Here is a 20,360-nt window from a genome sequence, read left to right as displayed (position 1 = left end):
CCTGAGTTCACCTCCCTGTGTGGCTGGGAAGCCCATCTGTCTCCTTATCCAGCCTCTTGAAGTGAAATTATTCTTGACTGCTGAATGATGAGCGAGGCTGGGTCCAGGCAGACCTCTCTGGAGGCCATCCCCCCCCCCCAAGATTTTTATACTAGGAGGTATATACATTCAATCAGGATCTCCCTCGTCCACCCGCCACCACCCATGACAAGCCGAACCCCCAAGCAGTCCACAGGTGACTGTGGAAGAGGCAGGAAGGCACAGTTTTGTTTTTCACAACCGTTTTTATTAAAGTGTAAATCCGGGCAAAGTTCAAGAACTGGACGCACAACCCCTGCTGGCTCGGCTGGCCATCGTAGGCAGGCCTGTGAAGGAAGGTGGCAGCGGCGGCGGCGGCTGGGACAGCCCACGGAAAGGTGTGTGCCGGGCATGTTGGGGGTGGGGGGGTGGGGAGGCTCCCAGCCAACCCTGAAACGCTGCCGCTAGGAGAGAAGCGGGGCTCTTGGAGAAGCAGGAGGTGCTTCGAGGTTGGCGGGTGGAGATGGGACGAAGGGGAGCGTGGTGCAATGGTGACAGCTGGAGGCCAGCAAACCCCAGACAGTCCTGGTGGGCTCTTGAGCGGAGTCCTTGAGGATGGGCCTGACAGAGGCGGGGCTGCTCAGGAGGCGGTCCATCCGCCACCCGAGCAGGCCAAGCCACCCGCAAAGGGCTGCATGAACAGCTTGCTGGCAGGGGGAGAGAGAGACCGGCTGCCCGTCTCTGCTTTGGCCAGAGAGACCAACCCCCGCCAGGCCGCAGAGGCTGCTCAGAGCATGCAGGGACAGCTGGCATCTCGGTGTGCGGTTAGCAGAGGGACCATGCGCTGGAGATGCCCAAGAGGGGGCTGCTTTGGGCCCTCCTGGCCAAAAGGGGCAGCTGGGCCTGTGGGGCCCTTTCCAGCCGGGGGAGAGGGGAGCGAAGGCCCTGTTCCTGGGCAGGAGAAGCCAAAAAGAGGGATGGTGTGGGAGCGAGTGGAAAGGGGCAGGGGCGAGGGGCCTGTCTGTCTGGAGGGGGAGGGGGAGAGGGGGGTGTCATTCATTCCGCTTTCGCTTTGGCTGTGGGCAACTTGGCCAGCATCCTAGGAAAAAGGCAGAGAACAGGACAAGAATTACGCAGGCAGTGGCAGGAATGGCTCTTCGGGGCAGGGGTTCCATACTGCTTCCTGGCGGTCATGGCCACCCGCAGTCGGGCTGGTTCTCCGGACCAAAATCAGGTCAAGGGAGTGTCCAGCCGGGCTCCAGGCGGGGAAGTGAGGACGTTGGCGGCCAACCCAGTCGGTGTACCCAGCACTGTGTTGAGGAGGGAGGGAGAGCGCACCCCATGCCGCCTTGCCCCGATCAAGGGGAGCAGCTGGCCACTTCCCCCCCCCCTGCCTCCATTTCTGCCGACCCAGAACTGTTCCTTGGCAGCACGTCCAGGGCTTGGAGCCTGGCTGGGTGATCTGCCGTCCGCACCCTCTGCTGTGGACCTGACCACACGTGCCAAACCCTCTCGGGAGGCGAGGCTGCTACACACAGGCGAACAAGGTGCAGGGCAGAGGCCTGCTGGGGGGGGGGGCGTTCTGCCCAGGCTGCAGGTTTCTTGCTGCCAGAGAGAAGCGGGGGCCCTTTGGTCCCAGCTGGGACAGAGACACACAGAGCGGCCCTTTGTAAGAAGTGTGGGCCGCGCTGTTTGCACATCCATCGGACAGCAACCCCAAAGCAGGATGACGGCACCGGAGGAGGCGGGGACTTTAAGGCCGGCAAGCCTGCTGCACATCCCAGCGTGTGATGCCAACTAGCCACTAACCCTGCATGTCCGCACAGCACTCCTTTCTTGGAGCAGCCTTGCCACACGCACAAGAAACGGGAGCCCTTACTCGGCTGCGAAGGTTAACGTGTGAAGACGCCGAGGAGGCGGGAGACGGCCTTTAAAACTCTGCCGTAATGCAGAGAGGTGGTGCGGAGAACATGCCCCGGCAGAAGCCATATGCCTCCGCATGGTGCTAGAGGGCAGTGCGCTGCTGGAGTGCATGCGCTAAGCGGGGGTGTGTGTGTGTGTGTGTGTGTGTGTGCTCTCGGTTTACATTCCACATGTGACAGGAGACAGCCAGCAGCAGCAGCAGATGCTGCCAAAAACACAGCAGAGTGGTGAGGTTTTTGACCCACCAGCTTTCCTGCCGACCGACCGTCACAAATGTAGCATGTAAGCACGGCAGGGTTTCTATCCAGGTGCTTTCTCCACCCCCGTCAGTGAAGAAGCCAGGCGATAGAGGCGGGCCAAGGGAGGGAGTGTGGGGGAGAGGAGGAAGGGGGCCCTGGCCACTTACTTGGCTCGGAGGTTACTCAGCTGATTCCTCACCAGACCCACGTACTGGTCAATCTGTGCCTGCAGAGAGGAGGAGGAGGAGGAGTGTTCATTGAGGGGTAGACCAGCACGAGGAAATCCAGCCAGTATCTGCGATGGCCCACAAGGCCCTTTTTCCTGCCTATGTGTTCCAAAGCTGGGCTGGACTGCATTTTGATCCTGTCCTTCCTTCATGTTGCTGGTGGCAGCTCCTTTCGTTTGACCCTCAAAACAACCCTGCGAAGAGAGGGCAGCTGGCCCCACAGGCTTCCTGGCTGCGTGGGGCTTTGAACCCAGCTCCATTCTAGCCACTGCAGCACCTCACTGCTCTCTGCACCATGGGCAAAGGGATAGGTAGATGGGGATCTACTAGTCGATCTCTGGGTGATCTGCAGTAGCTCAGCAAGGGTTGTGGACTCCCAATAGTTGAACAGTAAGTAGCAAGTAAAAATGAAAAGTGAAAGAAGAAAGATCTGCAGGGCTAGCCTTGGGATAATTGCTTCTCTCTCAGCCTCCGTTTCCCCCTATAAGACAGGAGTATTAACTGATGACCTTTGAACAGGCCTTTGTGCAGATCTTCTGGCCACTTTTTATTTTAGAGTTTTGTGCTTGAGACCCTGATCCTTTCGTAACTCAGATTTAGGTTTTTGCTTGCAGAGTATCCCAGTAAATGACTCATGGAGTGCAGGAGGTCATTGGCTCCTCCCTGAGTCACCATTTGCATTGAGTTCTGTGTTAAATATATCCTTTTTACAGCATTGCACAGACCACCATGCATTTATCCATTCATTTGGTTGCTGCCTTGATTTTTTAAAAAAGTGTAAAACTCTTCTGGGAATTGGGAGAGAAGTGGCTTAGGGACATAGGCACAAACTGACTAGGCACCTAGGATGAGGAGGGCTTCTGTCTGCAGGACTGCCTTGAGCTGTGGCATCATTCCTTTATTCAGAACGAAAGCACTACTGCCTTGAGGAAAGTCTAGACATTCCGGCTGCACCCTCCCCACATTCAAAATCCTCACCTGATGTTGCTTGTACAGCAGAGGGAAGGTAAATGCACTTATCGCACCTGGAGAAGGAGAAAGAGAGAGAGGTGAGCATAAGGCCAGTTCAGGCCCTCCTCTGGCTTCACTTTCCCAGCACTTACTGGGAACAGTCCCATAAGAACATAAGAACAGCCCTGCTGGATCAGGCCCAAGGCCCATCTAGTCCAGCATCCTGTTTCGCACAGTGGCCCACCAGATGCCGCTGGAAGCCACAGACAGGAGTTGAGGGCGTGCCCTCTTTCCTGCCATTACTCCCTTGCAACTGGTACTCAGAGGCAGTTGTGGTAACTGGAGACCTAGTTGTGGTAACTGCAGACCTCACTCTCTCCAGCCGTTTGTGCTGAGAGACTATCCAAAAGGTTTTTGGACTCAACCTTTGAGTTGAAATACAAGGTTTCCACAAAGAAAAGAAAAATGATTTGCAGAATCCACTTTCCTCTTCACCCTGTCTCTTTCACACAGTCCAGGGGAAACAGAAGCAAACTCAGATCTTCCAGCAGAAGTTTGATGTTAAAATGGCTTCTGGCCAAAGGTGTCAACCTTGCCCATTTGGGGCCATGACAAGGAATAGTTCCAAGAGGACACAGCCAGTGCAAAAAGTGTTTACAAAAATCCTGGCAGGCGTCTGCTTTTAAGAGCAAAACTTCAGCAGACACAGCCTTGGAGGGCATGGCATGGTGCTGCAGCTTTGTTGGGGAAAACATCACCGGCTGGATTTCCGCTTGCAAAATCGCTCTTAAAGGCACAGGGGAATTGTCAGGGGAAAGAGGTGGCAAAATAAAGGGCGATGTGGGGGCAGGGATGATTCTGTCTGGGGGCATCTAGTGTGGGAGGCTCAGAGTTGCGTGCAGAAGGTCCCAGCATCTTGGGTACAGGGGCTGAGGAAGAGATTTCTCTCTGCCCGAGATCTCGGAGAGATGCTGCCAGCCAGACCAGCTGAGTCCCCAGCTAGTCCCAAGATTTTGGGTCCCCCAGCTTACTTTGTGAGCTGCCCAGAGGACAGTTGTTAGGGGGTGGCCAAAACTAAAAGTGACTCTTGTTGCTGCTAGCTCCCACCACCCACAGCCAGAAGGAGAGTTGCCATCCAACAACATTCAGGGACCCCCTGTTGGAAACTCCGCGGCTAGAGGGCCCAGTGGCCCGGCTCACTGGAAGGCAGCTTCAGGGGTCCTGCCCGATTAAGCTGCATTGTGCAGACATGACATGCTCTGTGCCTTACCCAGGATGAGCAAGGTCAGCCCATTGAACACAGCTCCCACGTACGTGAGGATGTAGAACAGGAAAGCAAACTGGAAGGGAACCGAGAAAGAAAAGGCTTGTCAAGGGTCTGGTCTTCCGCTGAGTCCGTTCTCCCAGTGCCAGACCAGATGCAGGGAGGATGGAGGCTCTCTGCAGCCCAAATGGCTGCATTTCCTTGCCTCTCCAGGACCTGAAGGAGAAATTCCATCCGGCTGGGCACCCAGCAAGACTGGCGTGCCATCGGTCTCTCCCCTTTCCCAGGCCCTGGGGGGTGCCACAGGAGGACCCACAGAAGGAAAGCAAGGGGGCAACAAAGGCCTTGGTAGGAGGGGGCCAGTGTTCCCCCTAAGGCATGTGCACTTGTGGGTGCACAAAAGTTTTTTGATGTCCGCTCAGTGAATTTTAGATCCCGCTCAGGCTGAATCAGGAAAGCCACACTCTGAATGCACATGTGCACACACCGCCTTGATACTGCTGACTAGGACAAAACTCATTCTGCACACAGATGGAAAAAATTAGAGGGGCCCTTCGATGATCAATGGCTGCTATCAATGAGCTGGTCCGGGGGTGCCAAAGGAAGCACAGCGACCTCTCCTTCCCAGAGCAACGGATGCTCCTCCCTCCCCCACCCCACCCCGCCCTGCCCCAGGGTTAACAAGAGCCATGCTGCCTGCAGGCTGGCCATTTGTGAACCGTGCAGCTCTACCTGACAAATGACCAGCCTGCAGGCAGCATGGCTGTCGTTAATGCCGGGGCGGGGCAGGATGGGAGAGGAGCAACTGGAGCTCTGGGAAGGAGAGGTCGCTGTGCCCCCTTTGCTCTCCCCCCCACTCCCAAGTAGGTCCTTAGGACCAGCTGCTCCTGCCTTGGAGGCAACTGCTAGAGCATCTTCTCATCCTCTGGAGTACAGCTTGATGGAGCCTCCATAGTCAGAGGCACTTGAGCCTTAGCTCTGCTCCACAATAACTCCTGGGACTGCAAGCCACTCACTCACCTTAATGGACTCCACCAGGTCGTCCACCAGGAAGAGGCGCTGCAGGAACCGGATTTCCGACGTGGCATAGAACACGACCCGCTCGGTCAGGTGCTCCAGCTGCTCCTTCGACAGTCCCAGGTCAGCATCCAGCTGGGCCCTGGCAAAGTGTTGCGGGAGGAAATGTCAGGGGTGGGGGGTCATGCCAAAGACAGCCACCTGCTCTGGGCAGCTCCAACCGGTGATGTCTCTGGCAGTCAGGTGCACATGAGAGGCAGGTGCAAAAGCAGGTCTGAGGCAGCCCTTCCATGAGCAAGTCAGAGAAAAAGCAGCAATTTAAAAAAAAACAACAACCAACCATGGGTATTAATTTCACAGACAGGCAGACAAACTGAGATTGGGAATTCAGGAATGGGCCAAACGTCATCTGGACAGCCAGCAACATTGCCCATAGGAATCAGCACTCGAGACTGAATAAAGTCCTGTCTGGGAAGGCCCCTGGAAGAAACCAAAGACTCTGACTTTGTGATTCTTCCGAGACAGAGGTACAGTCAAAGGAGAGCTCGATAGCTGAGTTGGGTTCTCAAATAATTAAGCGCATGTATTTTAGAATGTTTGACTGACTTATGTCTATACCATAAGTTCTGAAATGTGGGTCCCCAGATGTTGTTGGACTACAACTCTCAGCATCCACAACCACAATGGCTGCAGGATGATGGGAGTTGTAGTCCAACGACGTCTGGGGAGCTATGGTTGAGAATGCCTAGTCTATACCGTATCAGGCAGTTAGACGGGCAGAGCAGGACCAGCGGGAGCGGACTTCAATGCTCCCCTCAGCCATGAAGCTCTTCTCTTTCAACCTAACCTACTTCCCAGGTTTGTTGTGCAGACAGAGTGGTGGAGGCAGGGAGATCCTTGTCTGCAGACCTTAGCAGCTTGGAGAAACAATGGAACTGCACTGTCACGCACAGGCTGTTTGGGATGTGGCTTGGTTAATCCAGGGGACATTTTGTATGCCAACCTTTCCAGAATGATTTTGAAAAACTACAGTTGCTGTTTTGCAGAGAGAGGTTTTCCATGAAGCCGGGCATCAGGTTTCCCTCAGGGTGATGGGTTTGGGGAGACAGACGGAGCTGGCCCCTCCCTGGGGCTCAGCCCAGCAAGATGCTTCTCCTGCACACACTTGGTGGGAGCATCTCTCCCATAGGAGAACTTCTCCGTGCCATTGGCACCCGGCCCCACCTCAGTTCGTCTCATTAACCAACAGTCCCCCTCGTATGCTGTTGGGTTGCCCCTGCCCCCACCTCCACACACAGTCCTGCTTTACTCACTGGAAGGGGTTGGCCCCCTCTCCCCGGTGGATGGCCTGGAGCACTTTGCTGTAAACCCTGAGAGAGATGGTGATGCTGAGGGCAGCCAGGGAAAGGTAAGAGGCCACGCTGATAATGCTGAAGTGCAGCAGGCACAGCAGAGCCACCATCAAGCAGGTGAACACAAACGCCGATCTGCGGGTGTCCCGCCAGTACACCAGGTCTGCCACTGCCAGAACACGAAAAAACAAGAAACAAAAGCACACAACATGATGCTAGTCCTCAAGGTCAGAATCCTTCGGCTGCTATGGCATGGAATCTTGGCTGCAGTGGTAGCTCATCCGAAGGAGTCAGGGGCCGCCAAAGGAGGCAGCTCAGGTTGCTCTGCACTTTCCCTCCTGCCCCGAGAACTGGGCTGCCTGCAGGCTGGCTATTTGTCAGGTAGAGCTGCATGGTGCAGGCAGTGCAGCTCTCAGGCAGGGTGGGAAGAGAGGGAGGAACCGCCTGAGCTGCTTCCTTTGCCCCCCGCCCCGGCCACTACAGAAAGGCCAAGCAGTCATATGAGCCACTACTGCTGGGCCTTTCTCTTCGTTTTAAAAGCATGTCCCATAACATAAGCCAAGATGCTTCCCCCACAGCCCCCTGCACTCAAAGCAGCATGCTTCACCTAGAGCCAGGACCTGCGTCCAAATATTTGGCTAGCTGTTTTGAGCCAAGGTGTGAAATGGCCCCACACAGACAGGGTGGTCTCCATCCCTCAGAGCAGTAGCTTTGCTGATCCTTCTATGCCTGTCCTTTCCCCCCACTCTGCAGTTTGAATGTTTGTGAACATTCTGTGATGTCGCAGCAGCCCTAGGAGAGCGCTGTTTTACCAGTGTGCGTGAAGCAATAGCCAGTTTTAAGTGGCATTTTCTGCCAAGTGTATTCCTGTCCCCAAATGCTGGATGTTCATGAAAGGCAGGATTCCAGGCCTGGGGCTTCCATTTCCCTGGGTCCAGGTGGTCTCTGCTGGAATAAGCCAACTCAGCACCCAGAAAGAGACCCCTTCAGCACACACTCACAAGGTCTGAGGCTGAACCAAGTCCCGCAGGGAACCACAGGAGCAGCCTTGGGAAAGTCGCCAGCATATGGAGGGAGGAAAACATTGCGGCCGTCCGCGCTTGGAGGAAGGGGAAGCTCGCTCTCCTTCCTGGGGCTGCCAAGTCACCTCACTGGCCCTGGCCCAGGCCCAGTCCGGCGGGGGGGCGGCAGCAGCAGATGCCGTGAGCCAGCAAGACACAGAGGTCAGAGTCCTCGGAGCACTCAACCTGCCTCGGGGTGAAGCGTGGCCACACTGGCCGAGGCGCAGCCTGCAGAAACCCCAGCACTCCTCTCCAGCCGAGGCACCCACTTCCTCCTGCTCTGCCCTCCACCCCACCCAGAGCAATGCCAGCATCCAGGCCCTTCATTCCGAAGATCAGAAAGGCCAGGGCTGCCGTCAGCCTGGACATCAGGCCCAGTGACCCGGCCACTGTGGCCTGCTCATCCCAGCTGCGTGCAGTGATGGGAAAGCACTCTGCATGCAGCCAGAAGCACTCCTGGAGGCTTTCATGCCAGGTTGGAACAGGGGCCTTCTTTTTCAGGGCAGCGTGAAGACAGACCCACCCACCAGGCCTCGCCAAGAGTGTGGCTGAGATTTGCAGCGGGACTCGGGGCTTCATAGGCTGCCCAGCACCAGCCGCTGGCTCCCACACCCACTGCTCATTCCCCTGCCCGGACCAACACAGCACCCTTTGCAAACCCCTCCTGGGTGGGCTCCAGCGATCCCGGGGGGGAGAAGGAGGTGGGAAGGCAGGAGAAGCCAGGCGGCCCAAGGGCTGCAGCTGTTCCATGCCTCCCCTCCCCCCCAGCCCCATAACTGACAGGTCCAAATGCCAGGCTGGCGGGTCAGCTAGTCCCTGGAGGCACTAGAAATTAGTGCGTGTGTGTGTGTGTGTGGCAGGGTGGAGTGGAGCAGTGAGCCCCCACCACTCTGACTTGGGGGTTGGTTGGTTCCCAGTCATTGTCTGCTCTGGTGCCCACACCAAGCCCCCAAACTCCTGCCTTGCCTCCCCTAATCTCAGACCCCAATGTGTCATGCACGCACACACACGCCCAGGGAGACCATGCCATTGGGCTCTACGCGTCCTCCCGCAAGAGCCACTTGGAAGCCACCAGTGACCATCCTAAGAACCTCAGAACAGCCCTGCTGGATCAGGCCCAAGAAGGCCCATCCAGTCCAGCAAGGTGTTCCCCCCAGTGGCCCACCAGACGCCTCTGGGGAGCCCACAGGCAAGAGGGGCAGAGGGCAGGCCCCCTCTCCGGCTGTGGCCCCCCTGCCACTGGGCTTGGGAGGCATCGTGCCTTGGAGGCTGGAGGGGGCCTCCATCGGCCTCCCTCCCCCACCCCCGCCATCTCAGACCTCCTTCACGACATGGGCTCTTCCAGCCCCCTGCCCCCCCACCCCGCAATGCCCACCAGGGACAGAATCGCTCTTGTTTCCAAAGGGGTCCCACCTGTGTTAGCCATGGCGCCCCCTTTTCTCACCGCTCCGACGCTCCTTGTCGCTCTGGGGGAAGCTCACCATACGCCGCCGGAGTCTGGCTGGAGGAGGGGTGCCCACTGGGGGGGGGAGGGCGAGGAAGCGCATTCCAGCGGGGGCTATTTTTAGCTGACGAATCCCAGCTGCTGCCTCCCATCAGAGACTCCCCCCCCACCCCCGCCTTTGCTTGCTCTGGAGCAGCCAGAGGAGGCATTGCCAGCTGGGGGCTCTCAGAGAGAGGGAGAGTCCTGACGGGCATCCGGGGCAGTGAGCAGGTTTCTGGGGCAGGTGGGGGGACTCCTGGCCTTTGCCTGCCGGTTAAGGGAGGGGGGAATGTGCAGGCAGGTGGTGGTGGTGGTGGTGGTGATTCTCCTCCTCTTCTTCCTGGTTTGATGCAGAGGCAGCCTGGCTGTAGCCCCAGAAAGCCTGAAGGGCAAGGACAGGGTTCAGCTTGAACTAGGGCTCAGCTCCACAATCTACCTTGAGTGTCACCACTGGAATAAGACAAAGCAAAACTCAGAGGCACCAAGTAGATATAAGCCTGGCTTTCGAAGAACCAACAGGAGGTTATGCAGCTTTCTGAGTTCCACAGAAGTCTTCAACAGAGGCAGAGTTCTGTGAAACTCGTAAGCTTTGGATCCGCTCCTTTGTCAACTGATTGGCAGCTGGTGGGCTACTGTGTGAAACAAGATGCTGGACTAGATAAGCCTTGGGCCTGATCCAGCAGGGCGGTTTTTTTCTTATGTTCTAAAATGTAACTAATAAGAATGAAGAGCATGCCCCCAAGCATGTGCAGAGTGCTTTTCCTTCACTGCTGGTGTGGCATATGGCAATTACTTCCAACAGGAACAGCTGATGGGATAGCTCAGGACACCAATCAATCAATCACAGCACAAGGGGCTGTGCATGGTTCAAGAGCCACCCTTGCGCATCTCTGGTGACATGGCAAGGTGTGCTGAGCGCGCAACCTTTGGATAGGAACATAGGCAGCTGCCATATACTGAGTCAGATTACAGGTCCATCTTGCTCAGTATTGTCTACCCAGACTGGCAGCAGCTTCTCCAGGGTTGCAAGCAAGAATCTCTCTCAGCCCTATTTTGGAGTCTTCTAGTCTCCCATTCATATGCAACCAGGGCGGACCCTGCTTAGCTAAGTGGACAAGTCGGGCTTGCTCCCACCAGACCAGTTCTCTTCCTGATCCTGCATGGGTGCTAAGATGACTCCTGTATGAACATGGCCAGTCTAAATAGCCCCTCGGCATGTGTTTGCACTGGCCCTAGAAATGAATCTGTGAGGAAACAGATGGTCAAATCCATAACTTAAATTCTAAAGAAGCATGCTGGGTTTTTGAAATCTGAGGGTGCCACGAATTAATGGTTAGTGTCATGTTCTAGTAAGAAGTAGCAGCCCTTATAGTGCCGCATTTTGTTGCTGGTTGCGTCTTTGCCATTTTCTGGTCTTGGACCGCCATTACAAATGCACTTAATCTGAGCACCTGCTTCCTTTGCCCTGGCGTTTTCAAAAGGTCCTCAGACAGCAGATTCTTCTTCTTCTTCTTCTTCTTCTTCCTCTTCTTCAGGATCTGAAACTCACTTTTTAAAAAACCAAGTGACAAAGAAGGGTCCATGCTCCAGATTGTAGCCAGATCCTCTTGGACGTCCAGGGAAAGACGTGGTGTTAATTTGCCACTTGAGAAAATAGCTGGGTGGGTGGGGGGAGTCCCAGCGGCATCTCAGGGGGGCCGAGGAAAGCTCAGCTTGGAAGCTCTTGCCAGTGTGTGGTCAGCTCTTGACCTCTTGCCTGTGTGTGTGTGTGTGTGTGTGTGTGGCCTCAAGGAAGAGACGGGGTGGGGGAGGGAGAGGGAGCTACTCCGGCAGGATGACGCAGGTGTTCGTCCTGGGGGCAGCCGGGGGGGGGGAGGAGTCTTTGGGAGGCACATGCAGCCCCCCCGCCCCTGCCACTCCAGTTTGTGCTGCTGTCAGCAGCACCCCGGCTATTTATGCCTGCTGATTTGGCTGGACTGCAATTCTGTGCCAGGCGTGCTGCCAGAGGCCATGAGTGGGGAGGATTCCTGGGTGTGGCGGTCCTTACTAGGCTTGTGCAGTCGGCACTTGGGAGTCCAGAAGCGCAGATGCTCTGGCGGCGGCAGCAGCAAAGGCAAAGGGTGGGGTCTCAGGCATGCCCCCCCACCCCCACAGAGGCATCTCTGAAAGGCTGAAGAATATGTGGGTTGCAGACAGTAGCTGCTTGTCCTAATGAGCTGGGGGTGGGGGTGGGGGCCGTGTGCGCGCCAAGCGAGGCACAGCCGCCACCTCTGGTCCCGTGCAGCAGCAGCAGCTCTACCTGATGAATGGCCACCCTGCAGGCCGTGTGGTTCTCATTAACCAGCCAGGGTGGGAGAGGAGAGAGAGGAGCAGCCAGAGCTGCCGGGAGCCAGAGGCAGCTGCACCCCGTCGGGCGCCCCCTCGGCTCACTAGGACAAGCGGCTACTGGGGGCAGAGCAAGGCCTCTTGCCCAGAAGTCGTGGCCATTTCCATTTGTTTAGTTTTCATACAAGATGGCGACAGTGCCAGGTCCTCAGGGAAGTGGAGCGGGGGTAAAGGAAACCCGTCGACGTGGACCCTTCTCTGCCTTCTGGGCTCCTATGGCCCCTCCCCATCGGAAGCTGCCCTCTGCAAAGGCCCGTGGCCCGTCTAGCCCCACCTCCCGCCTCCCTCTGGGCCCAGGAGGGCCAATAACCCTCTGTCCCCACAGACAGGAGCGCGCTCCACCTCTGCTCCTTGCTCACCTGTGATGCAGATTTCCAAGGCGACCCCTGCCTGGTCCGGCACAGCAGTGGGTTCCTGGCCTGCCTCCCCCTCCTCCTCCTCCTCCTCCTCCTCCATCCCGTCATCCAGTGGCGGGTCCTGGCAGAACTCGGGTGAGGTCAGTGCTTGGAGCGGGGCGGTTTCAGCACCACAAGGGGCGCCCTCGGCAGGGGGGGGCGCTAAGGCCTCGGCTGGCGGGAGGTCCTCTGGCGAGAGATCTGGAGCAGAGGTCACAACTTCACACGCACAAGGTCACAACATTTTTGCCCCGGAACAGTTAACCCGTTTTCCAAGTACGGACCACCCCATCGACGACGTGGGCATTCCCTTCAGACCAAGAAAAAAGTGAGAGATTCCTGTGGTCCTTATTTGTAAAAGGGATGCCCGTGTTTGTGGCTGGCTGTCCAACATCGTAAGTGCCTGAGATTTGGGGGTCTGCTCCATGGAGCTGTGTCTATACCATGAACTGCTGCTCAGTGTGGGGGTGGATTGGGGTCGCCACTGGGAAACTAGCCCTTTACTGCTCCTCAACCACCCAGATTGTGGTATGCTAAGAAATCTGTGTTAAGTGTCACTCTGATGGAGAGAGGAAGATGAGAAGGAGGGATCTGCACCTCCCCGGCTTGTGATCCTAAGGAGAACATAAGAAGGGCTACTTGGATTAGCCCAAATGTCCATAGCGGCTTGCCTTAACCAGTCGGGGGGCTGCCAAAGGAGGTGCAGACACCTCTGCTTCCAGGCAGCAGCTCTGGTTGCTCTGCTCTTTCTCCTGCCTCACCTGAGAGCCATGCTGCCTGCAAGCTGGCATTCAGTTAACCCTGCAGCTCTACCTGACGAATGGCCAGCCTGCAGGCAGGGCAGGAGAGAGAGGGGCAACCTGACAGTTAAGCTGAGCCGCTACTGCCAAACACATCTGCCCAGCGTCCTGCCTCCCACCGGGGCCAGCCAGGGGCCACTCCCACCCCCCCGCCCCAGCTCTCCTCTTGCATGTAGAAGATGCCCTCCAAGCTCTCTCCGTACCTGAGGATGACCCGCTGCTGCTCCGCTCCCCCTCCAGGGCCTCCGCAGTGGGGCTGTGATGGGGAGACACCTCCGCCCCCTCTCCTTCCTCGGGGTCCGGTTCACCAGCACAGCTCGGAGGGGCATCCCAGCTGGAGAAGGGGCCCAGTTCTTGGCCGTGGGCCGGAGGTGGTGCCCCTTCGGCCTCGGGGGACGGGCAGAGGCTGGGGATATTCTCCAGGCTGTCCCCCAGGGCCGGCACGAAGGTCTCGCAGGTCTCCGTGCGGGGCAGCGAGGCCCGCGCCTGGCGGGTCTGAGAGTCCCGTCTGGCCCGGGGGCCGTGCTCCCCAAGGGCCGGGCTGCTGCTGCTGCTGCTGGGGCCCCCCGCAATGGTGATGTAGGAAAAGGTCAGCTCCCGTGGTGTCCCCCATTCCACAGAGGCCTCCTCCTCCTCCTCCTCCTCCTCCTCGGAGAACTCCTGTGCTGTCTGCAGCTCGGGGAAGTCGGACTCATCGTTGCCACCTGTGGCAGGAGTTGGGGGGGAGAGGAAGGCCGCCATGAGTGGGGGGACTTTGGGATAACTCCCACTGGGAAATAAGTGGGCCCCTCCCCTCTGCACTGGAGGACTCACTCAGTGGGAATGGCATGCAGCAAGTGGGTGGGGGGTCCACACTTTCCAACAAGGCCCTTTGGAAGAGCCTGGCTGCTGCTGGGTCAGACTCAAGGGCCATCTATCTAGCCCAGCATCCCGTTTCCAACAGTGGCCACCCAGAGGCCAGGGCAGGAAGGCAACAGCCTTTTCCCGCAGCTCCTCTCCGGCAACTGGTGTTCAGGGGTATACTGCCTCTGGACTTGGAGGTTCCACAGAGCCATCATGACTCATAACTATTGATGGACTTCTCCTCCTCCTTGGCTCTGTCTCCAGAGGCCCTCTTGGAGGGGTTGTTTCACCACGGCTGGTGAGGAATGGGCGTGCAAGTGGGGAAAGCCCTTCAGACTGTCCTTGGAAGCCTGGTCCTCCTGGGGCTCTGATCTGGGCTTCCTGGACTGTGGGTGCCCCCCAGAGTCCTCCCCCTATGGGGACACAGCAGGCCCAGGCCCCAGCTGCTGTACAACCTGCCAGACACTCATACTGGCCAGCGACACTCACCATCCGTGGAGTCAGGTGTAGTGGAGGCAGTAGATGGAGACTCTTCTGCAAGACAGAGAGAGAGAGAGAGAGACCGACTGACCGACCGGCCCTCAGCCACATGCACATGCACTTCTGGACACGCCAAAGAGAAAGGAGGCTACGGACCCCCTGCAGCACTCTTGCCTCTGCCATGAATTCAGCTAACGGTTCCCTCTCTGCCCCAGCTGCTGCTCCAGATGCTGGACCTGCCTGCCAGGAGGACTGGTTTTGTGGTAGCAAGCATGAATTGGCCCCTTAGCCAAGCAGGGTCTGCCCTGGTTTGCATTTGATTGGGAGACTACATGTGTGGGAGTAAGACATTCCTCTTAGGGGATGGGCCCGCACTGGAAAGAAGAGCACCTGCCTGCTTGCATGCAGGAAGTTCTAAATCCCCTCCCTGGCGGCATCTCCATGATCAGGCTGAGAGAGATTCCTGCCTGACACCTTGGAGAAGCTGCTGCCAGTCTGGGTAGACCGTACTGAGCTAGATGGGCCGAGGGCCTGACTCGGTAGCTTTCCACATACTTAAGGGCTTTTAAATGTGTATTATTATCATTATCATCATCTAAATAATTTTTTAAAACCACACACATCACTGGAACAAACAGAACAACTTTAACTATTGTCAAATTAATCCATGATGTGCAGTGGTGGCACAAGAGAAAAATGAGGGAGGGGGGCAGAGAAGGGGCAAAGTGCATTTCTGGGTGGGCAAGCTGCTGGGTCATAGGAACAGAGGAAGCTGCCATATACTGAGTCAGACCATTGGTCTATCTAGCTCAGTATTGTCTTCACAGACTGGCAGCGGCTTCTCCAAGGCTGCAGGCAGGAATCTCAGTCTCAGTCCTGTCTTGGAGATGCAGCCAGGGAGGGGACTTGGGACTGAGATGATCTTCCCAGAGTGGCTCCCTCCCCTGCTAAGGGGAATCTCTTCCAGTGCTCACACTTCTAGTCTCCCATTCATATGCAACCAAGGCAGACCCTGCTTAGCTTAAGGGGACAAATCCTGCTTGCTGCCACAAGACCAGCTCTCTTCTCTGCCTGCTACCTCTCGTCCCACGTGTTAGATTTCTGAAACAGAAGGGGGGGGCATTTGCCCTCCCACCGTGGGAGCCACCCTTGATTTTATGACACTATGAGAAAAGAAGTCTCCCAAAATGCCTGAACATTTATTAACTGGAACACAATTAAGAAGAGCCACAAAGGATAGAAAATACTGGAAAACAGTGGAGGGTTATCCTTCCTTTCTCTCTTTGGCCTTGGTAGGCAGATGTTTCTCTTTGTTTTGCTTCTCATATAAAGAAATCAAAGCAACTCACATACATGATCTCACTTACAAATGGTTGCCTTTTACCCTCCAGGAGGCTGTAAAGAGTTGCTCATTCTTTATTAATGTATTGCACCGTTCCCTACCTTCTCTCGTCCGTATCTGACACGTCAGTTTAGCAAGTACTGCGTAAACATGGGGTTTATTCTTCCACTGAGTAAGGGTTGGAACATTGTCTCCCTCCAATATGCCGCACACACAATTCCGGCAGTGGCACAAACCACATCAGAAAAGTGCGGGGATAAGTCAGAAGAGACTGGCTGGCACTCAAGGTGGTTCTGAGTTTGAAAAGGCTTCTGATCCAAAGGACGCGAAGTTCGCCACACATGAGGCTTCCTAAATCATGATTCAGCATTGACTGCTGGCATGCCTGGTTGGAGCAGGGGCCGTCTCCACTAGCTCTGCCCAGGCACACCAGCAGCAGACACCTTTCCTCATGCACCAGGCATCAGCGTCAGGAAATGACCTCACCCACAGCCAAGGGCCTCTGTGGTATGGAGCCATGGGGCCATTTAAAGCACCGGCTGGCCCTGAGCCAGGCTCTGCCCATTGCCCAGGTAAATAGACGCCATCCTGTGGTGACTCTGACTCTCCCTCTCCTGTTTCCCCATCTCTGCCATCAGCAGCCTGATTATTTATTTATCTGTCTATCGTATTTACATACCGCCTGGCCTGATATATACATCTCTAGGAGGTGTACATAATACAAATTACAATATAAAAACAAAAGCAAACAATCAAAACATCTTCACAGAATTAAAACAACAACAATTAAAAACAATTCACAAAGTGAAACCATTCAAATAATTTCACAGGATAAAAACAATTAAACAATTTAAAATTAATTTAAGGGTCCCTATGTACCAGATTCAAGCCCTATTTTCCGGTACTGGTGAAAGTATACTTCCTTCTGCTCCCTTGGGCCATCCAGTTTAGTACTGTCAACACTGACTGCCAGGGACTCTCCAGAGTTTCGGAGAGGTCCTTCCCAGCCCTACCAGGAGATGCTAGCAAGAACTGAACCTGGCCCCTTCTGCGAGAAAAGCAGATGCTCTTCCACTGAGTGACGCATCCCACCACCCACCACCCATCACCCAATAATAAACATGTGAAGTTGCTTTATACCAAGTCAAACCATGGATTCATCCAGCCCACATGGACAGACCCATCTCTGTCCTTGGGGGGGGGGGGAGGACTCCTTTATAAAATCCTGTCAGTGTAGAGATACAGGCATCCTCATTCATCAGGTTTCCACTCTCTGCCCCATCATGCCCTGGGTCCCTACATGCATTTTGACCCCAACGCATCATGGTCAGCCAATGCTTGTAACTCCACAGAGGAATGTGCTTTGAGGGGCATCCTTCCCTTCCCATCTGTGGCATGAGGCTGGACAGAGGCATAGCAAGGTAATAATAATAATAATAATAATTCAATTTCTATACCGCCTTTCCAAAAATGGTCCAGGGCGGTTTACAAAGAGAAATAACAAATAAGATGGCTCTTGAGGCTGTGCCTCAAGGTAGGCGTGGGCCCAGAGACAAGATTTTAAGAATGCCCCCCCCTCACTGAAGCTCAGCTCATGAAGTAAAGAAATCTTTAATGAGGCTAAACAGTGGTAACAAAAAGCATAGTAAATTTGTGTGTGTGTGTGTGTGTGTGTGTGTGTGTGTGGCTCTATCTATCTATCTATCTATCTATCTATCTATCTATCTATCTATGTGCCCCAATAGAACATCATCCTAAATTATTTTTGAAAAAGTTTTGTAAATTGTGGACGATGCAAGTCATTGAATGGCACTAGAGAAAGACCTGCTGTTCTGGTAGCTCCAGGTCTTAACACTCACATCAATTTCGGAAGATGAATACAACTGCAGGAAGCCCGGGCAGGTGTGCGGTTGGGGGAATCAGTAATGTGACTTGCCTCTGGGGGGCCCCCCCAAGGCAGTGGGCCCCCAGACAACTGTCTCCCCTGGCCCTATTATAATTACGCCCCTGAGGCTGGAGCATGTCCTGTCTAATTCTTAGGACATAGGAAGTCCAGATCAACCATACAGGGCCCGGGATGTGGGCGCACCATGTTGGTGGCATTTGTGAAGAGTTTATTTCTGCACCCTCCTTTGCAAGGGCTTTGGCTCTGGGTTGTTCCAGCGGATCAAGTCCCCACAAGGGCAGATCCCACAATTGTTTGAGCTGGCTCTTTTGGGCAGGCCTGGGTGAGACGTTCTAGTCTTTTATGAGATTCCAGACCTGATCTGGACTGTTTGCAAGAAACCGTTACATGTGTACGAATCCATATAAAAAGTCCACTTGGGCTGTGCCTCAAGGAAAACCAAGGAAATCTGCTCAAAGGAAATCCTTTCTCAAAGAGAAGGAAGAAAAACCGAGAATCTATGCAGAATCAGAGCAGCGTAAAGTGCTTCATGTGAGGCCTTCAGAAAGTCACGGGGAGGTGTAAAAGGTGCAAAATGGGGAGCTCCTGGAGGACTGGCCCATCCCAGAATGCCCTGGGGCTTGTCTCTTTGGCCCCAGAGCATTCTGGGACGGGCGGGCCAGGAATGGCCAACCTGAGGGTCTCCAGCTCAGGTCCTCTGCAACTACAGCATCCACAGCCACAATGGCCTAACACAACAGAAGAGCCCCTGGCTGCTAGATCAGACCAGAGGCCAGCATCCTCTTCCGGGCTGGCCCTGCAGACAACTGTAGTGATCACACACACACACACACAGAGTGCCCTTGAATCTGCAATGAGCCCCAGCGGCTGCTTTTCCGCAACTGGGGCAATATGTGGAAGGGATGATAAAGAAGAACACCCCTCCCCCGCACGTGCAGAGTGCATGCAGCTCCCCCTTAGCCCCCAAATCCTCTTTACACCTGGGATGTCGGCGGCGCCTGTCCTTCGGGAACCCCTGTCCATACACACGCATCTGGGGGCGGGGGGGGGAGCGCTTCCCGTTCCTGCTCCATAGCAGAAGCAGGGAGGGGGCTGGCGGGCTGGGGAGGCGGACAGTCCCTTCGGCACCTTTTGCGTCCAGGCCCTTTGCTGGGGAGTCCCGCCGCCGCCCCGGACACGCTGCAGACCCCCCCCCGCGGGGGAAATCCTCGGAAGCAGGGGCGGGCGGGGCTGGGCGCCCGGGCCGCTCTCAGGGTGGAGGGTCTTGCTTGGCGCAGCCCGGGAGCGCGTCCCAGGTGCTGCGCGGCCGCGCTTCTCAGCGAATGGGAAAGGACCCGTCTGGGAAGGAGGCATGGCGGGGGCGGGGGAGAGAAGGAAGGCCGCTGCCCGCCCCAGCCCCGCCCCGCCCTCTCCCTGCCCCACAGAAAGATACCTACTGCAGTGGGCAAATCCCAGGACTTGCCCCATGGCCCCAGCCGGCCGCCTCGAGGTCCATGCGGGATCCCCACGGGGCGGGGGTGCGCTCTGGCCGCGCTGCCCTCCTCCTCCTCCTCCTGCTCTCCTCCTTCCTCCCCGGCGGCGGCGGCGGCGGCGGGCTCCTGCTCATCTCCCCCGCAGCGCCATCCCGCCCCTGCGGCCCACCAGGCAGGCACGGCGGGGGCGGGCGCAGCCCAGGCTGGCCGGCGCGGCGGCTCCTCCGGCCCGCTTCTCAGCCCCGTAAGGCCGGCGGGGCAGCCTGCAGCGGCCGCAGCAGAGAGGCGGCAGCAGCCGGTGCTCCTCAAAGGCAGGCAGCAGCCGGCGGGTGGGGAGAGGCAGAGGCGGCGGCGGCGGCAGCAGGCAGACAAAGAGGAGGAGACGGAGACGGAGATGGAGATGGAGATGCGGTGGGGCTGCTGCTGCCGCCGCTGCAGACAAAGGGAGGAGCGGGGGGGGGGGTGCAGGGCGTGAGGAGGGGGGAGGAGAACACCTAGGAGAGAGAGGGAGGGAGGGTGGGTGGGGAGGGGGCCACGGGCCTGCAGCGGTGCAGAGGGGGCCCTCCAGGCAGGGTGGGTGGGGTGGCGGTCCCGGCTGCTGGGCGAGGAGAGGCGGTCCCCGGCTCTTGCTTGCCCGAGGAGGGACAAGGACCGCCCAGGATGGAGGGCGAGCGGCCGCTTGCCTGCCACTCCCTCCTCGCCCTGCAAAGGCGGCGATGATGGCACGCGCACGCCAGCCAGCCAGAGCCAGCCCAGCCCACGCTCCGAGTCCCGGGCCGGAGACCCCCGGCCGGGCAGGGCAGACCGGGCAGGAGCTCGGGCCCCTCGGAGGATCCTGCAGCGCCGCCGCCCAAGCGAGCGGCATCCTGCTGCTGCCACCTGCAGAAAGGATCCTGCTGGGCGGGCGGGAGGTGGCGGCGGCCAAAGGGGGCCTCCGGCTTCTGACGGCTCCCGCTGCTGCTCACGGGCAGGCCCTGGAGCCCGGGACCCCTCCCTCAGCAGCAGGCCTGGCCCGCACCCCGTCCAGATCGAAGAACCTCAGCCGAGCCCTGCTGGACGGATCGGGCCCAAGGAAGCCCGTCTCGTCCAGCCTCCTGCTTCTTCGCACCGTGGCCCACCGCAGTGGTCCCAGCACATCCCCACACAGACAGCCATGCTCGGGGCCAGAGAAGCCTGCCTCCACTGACGGTGGTGGAAGCCCC

The 20,360-nt window shown here is 57.0% G+C and overlaps 1 protein-coding gene across 2 annotated transcripts; it reads right to left on the bottom strand.

The window, feature by feature from the left end:
• Window positions 1-264: 264 nt before the first annotated feature.
• Window positions 265-19,594, bottom strand: RTN2 (reticulon 2). 2 transcript variants are annotated; one of them, XM_053268091.1, is made up of 10 exons: window positions 19,123-19,591; window positions 14,448-14,492; window positions 13,319-13,819; window positions 12,280-12,516; window positions 6,953-7,160; window positions 5,643-5,781; window positions 4,629-4,698; window positions 3,386-3,432; window positions 2,348-2,406; window positions 265-1,117 (listed from the first exon to the last, which is right to left on the bottom strand). In XM_053268091.1, the coding sequence occupies exons 1-10, from the start codon at window positions 19,151-19,153 to the stop codon at window positions 1,075-1,077; spliced, it is 1,380 nt and encodes a 459-aa protein (XP_053124066.1). In that variant the 5' UTR covers window positions 19,154-19,591; the 3' UTR covers window positions 265-1,074. The 2 variants fall into 2 exon arrangements, with proteins under 2 accessions (XP_053124066.1, XP_053124067.1); XM_053268092.1 differs by lacking the exon at window positions 265-1,117 and having other exon boundaries at window positions 2,344-2,406; window positions 19,123-19,594.
• Window positions 19,595-20,360: the final 766 nt, after the last annotated feature.

This window comes from Hemicordylus capensis, chromosome 7, assembly GCF_027244095.1.
Source record: "Hemicordylus capensis ecotype Gifberg chromosome 7, rHemCap1.1.pri, whole genome shotgun sequence".
Taxonomy (NCBI): Eukaryota; Metazoa; Chordata; class Lepidosauria; order Squamata; family Cordylidae; genus Hemicordylus; species Hemicordylus capensis.
Note: the sequence above shows the minus strand (reverse complement) of the source record. Positions and strands in the feature narration are given on the sequence as shown.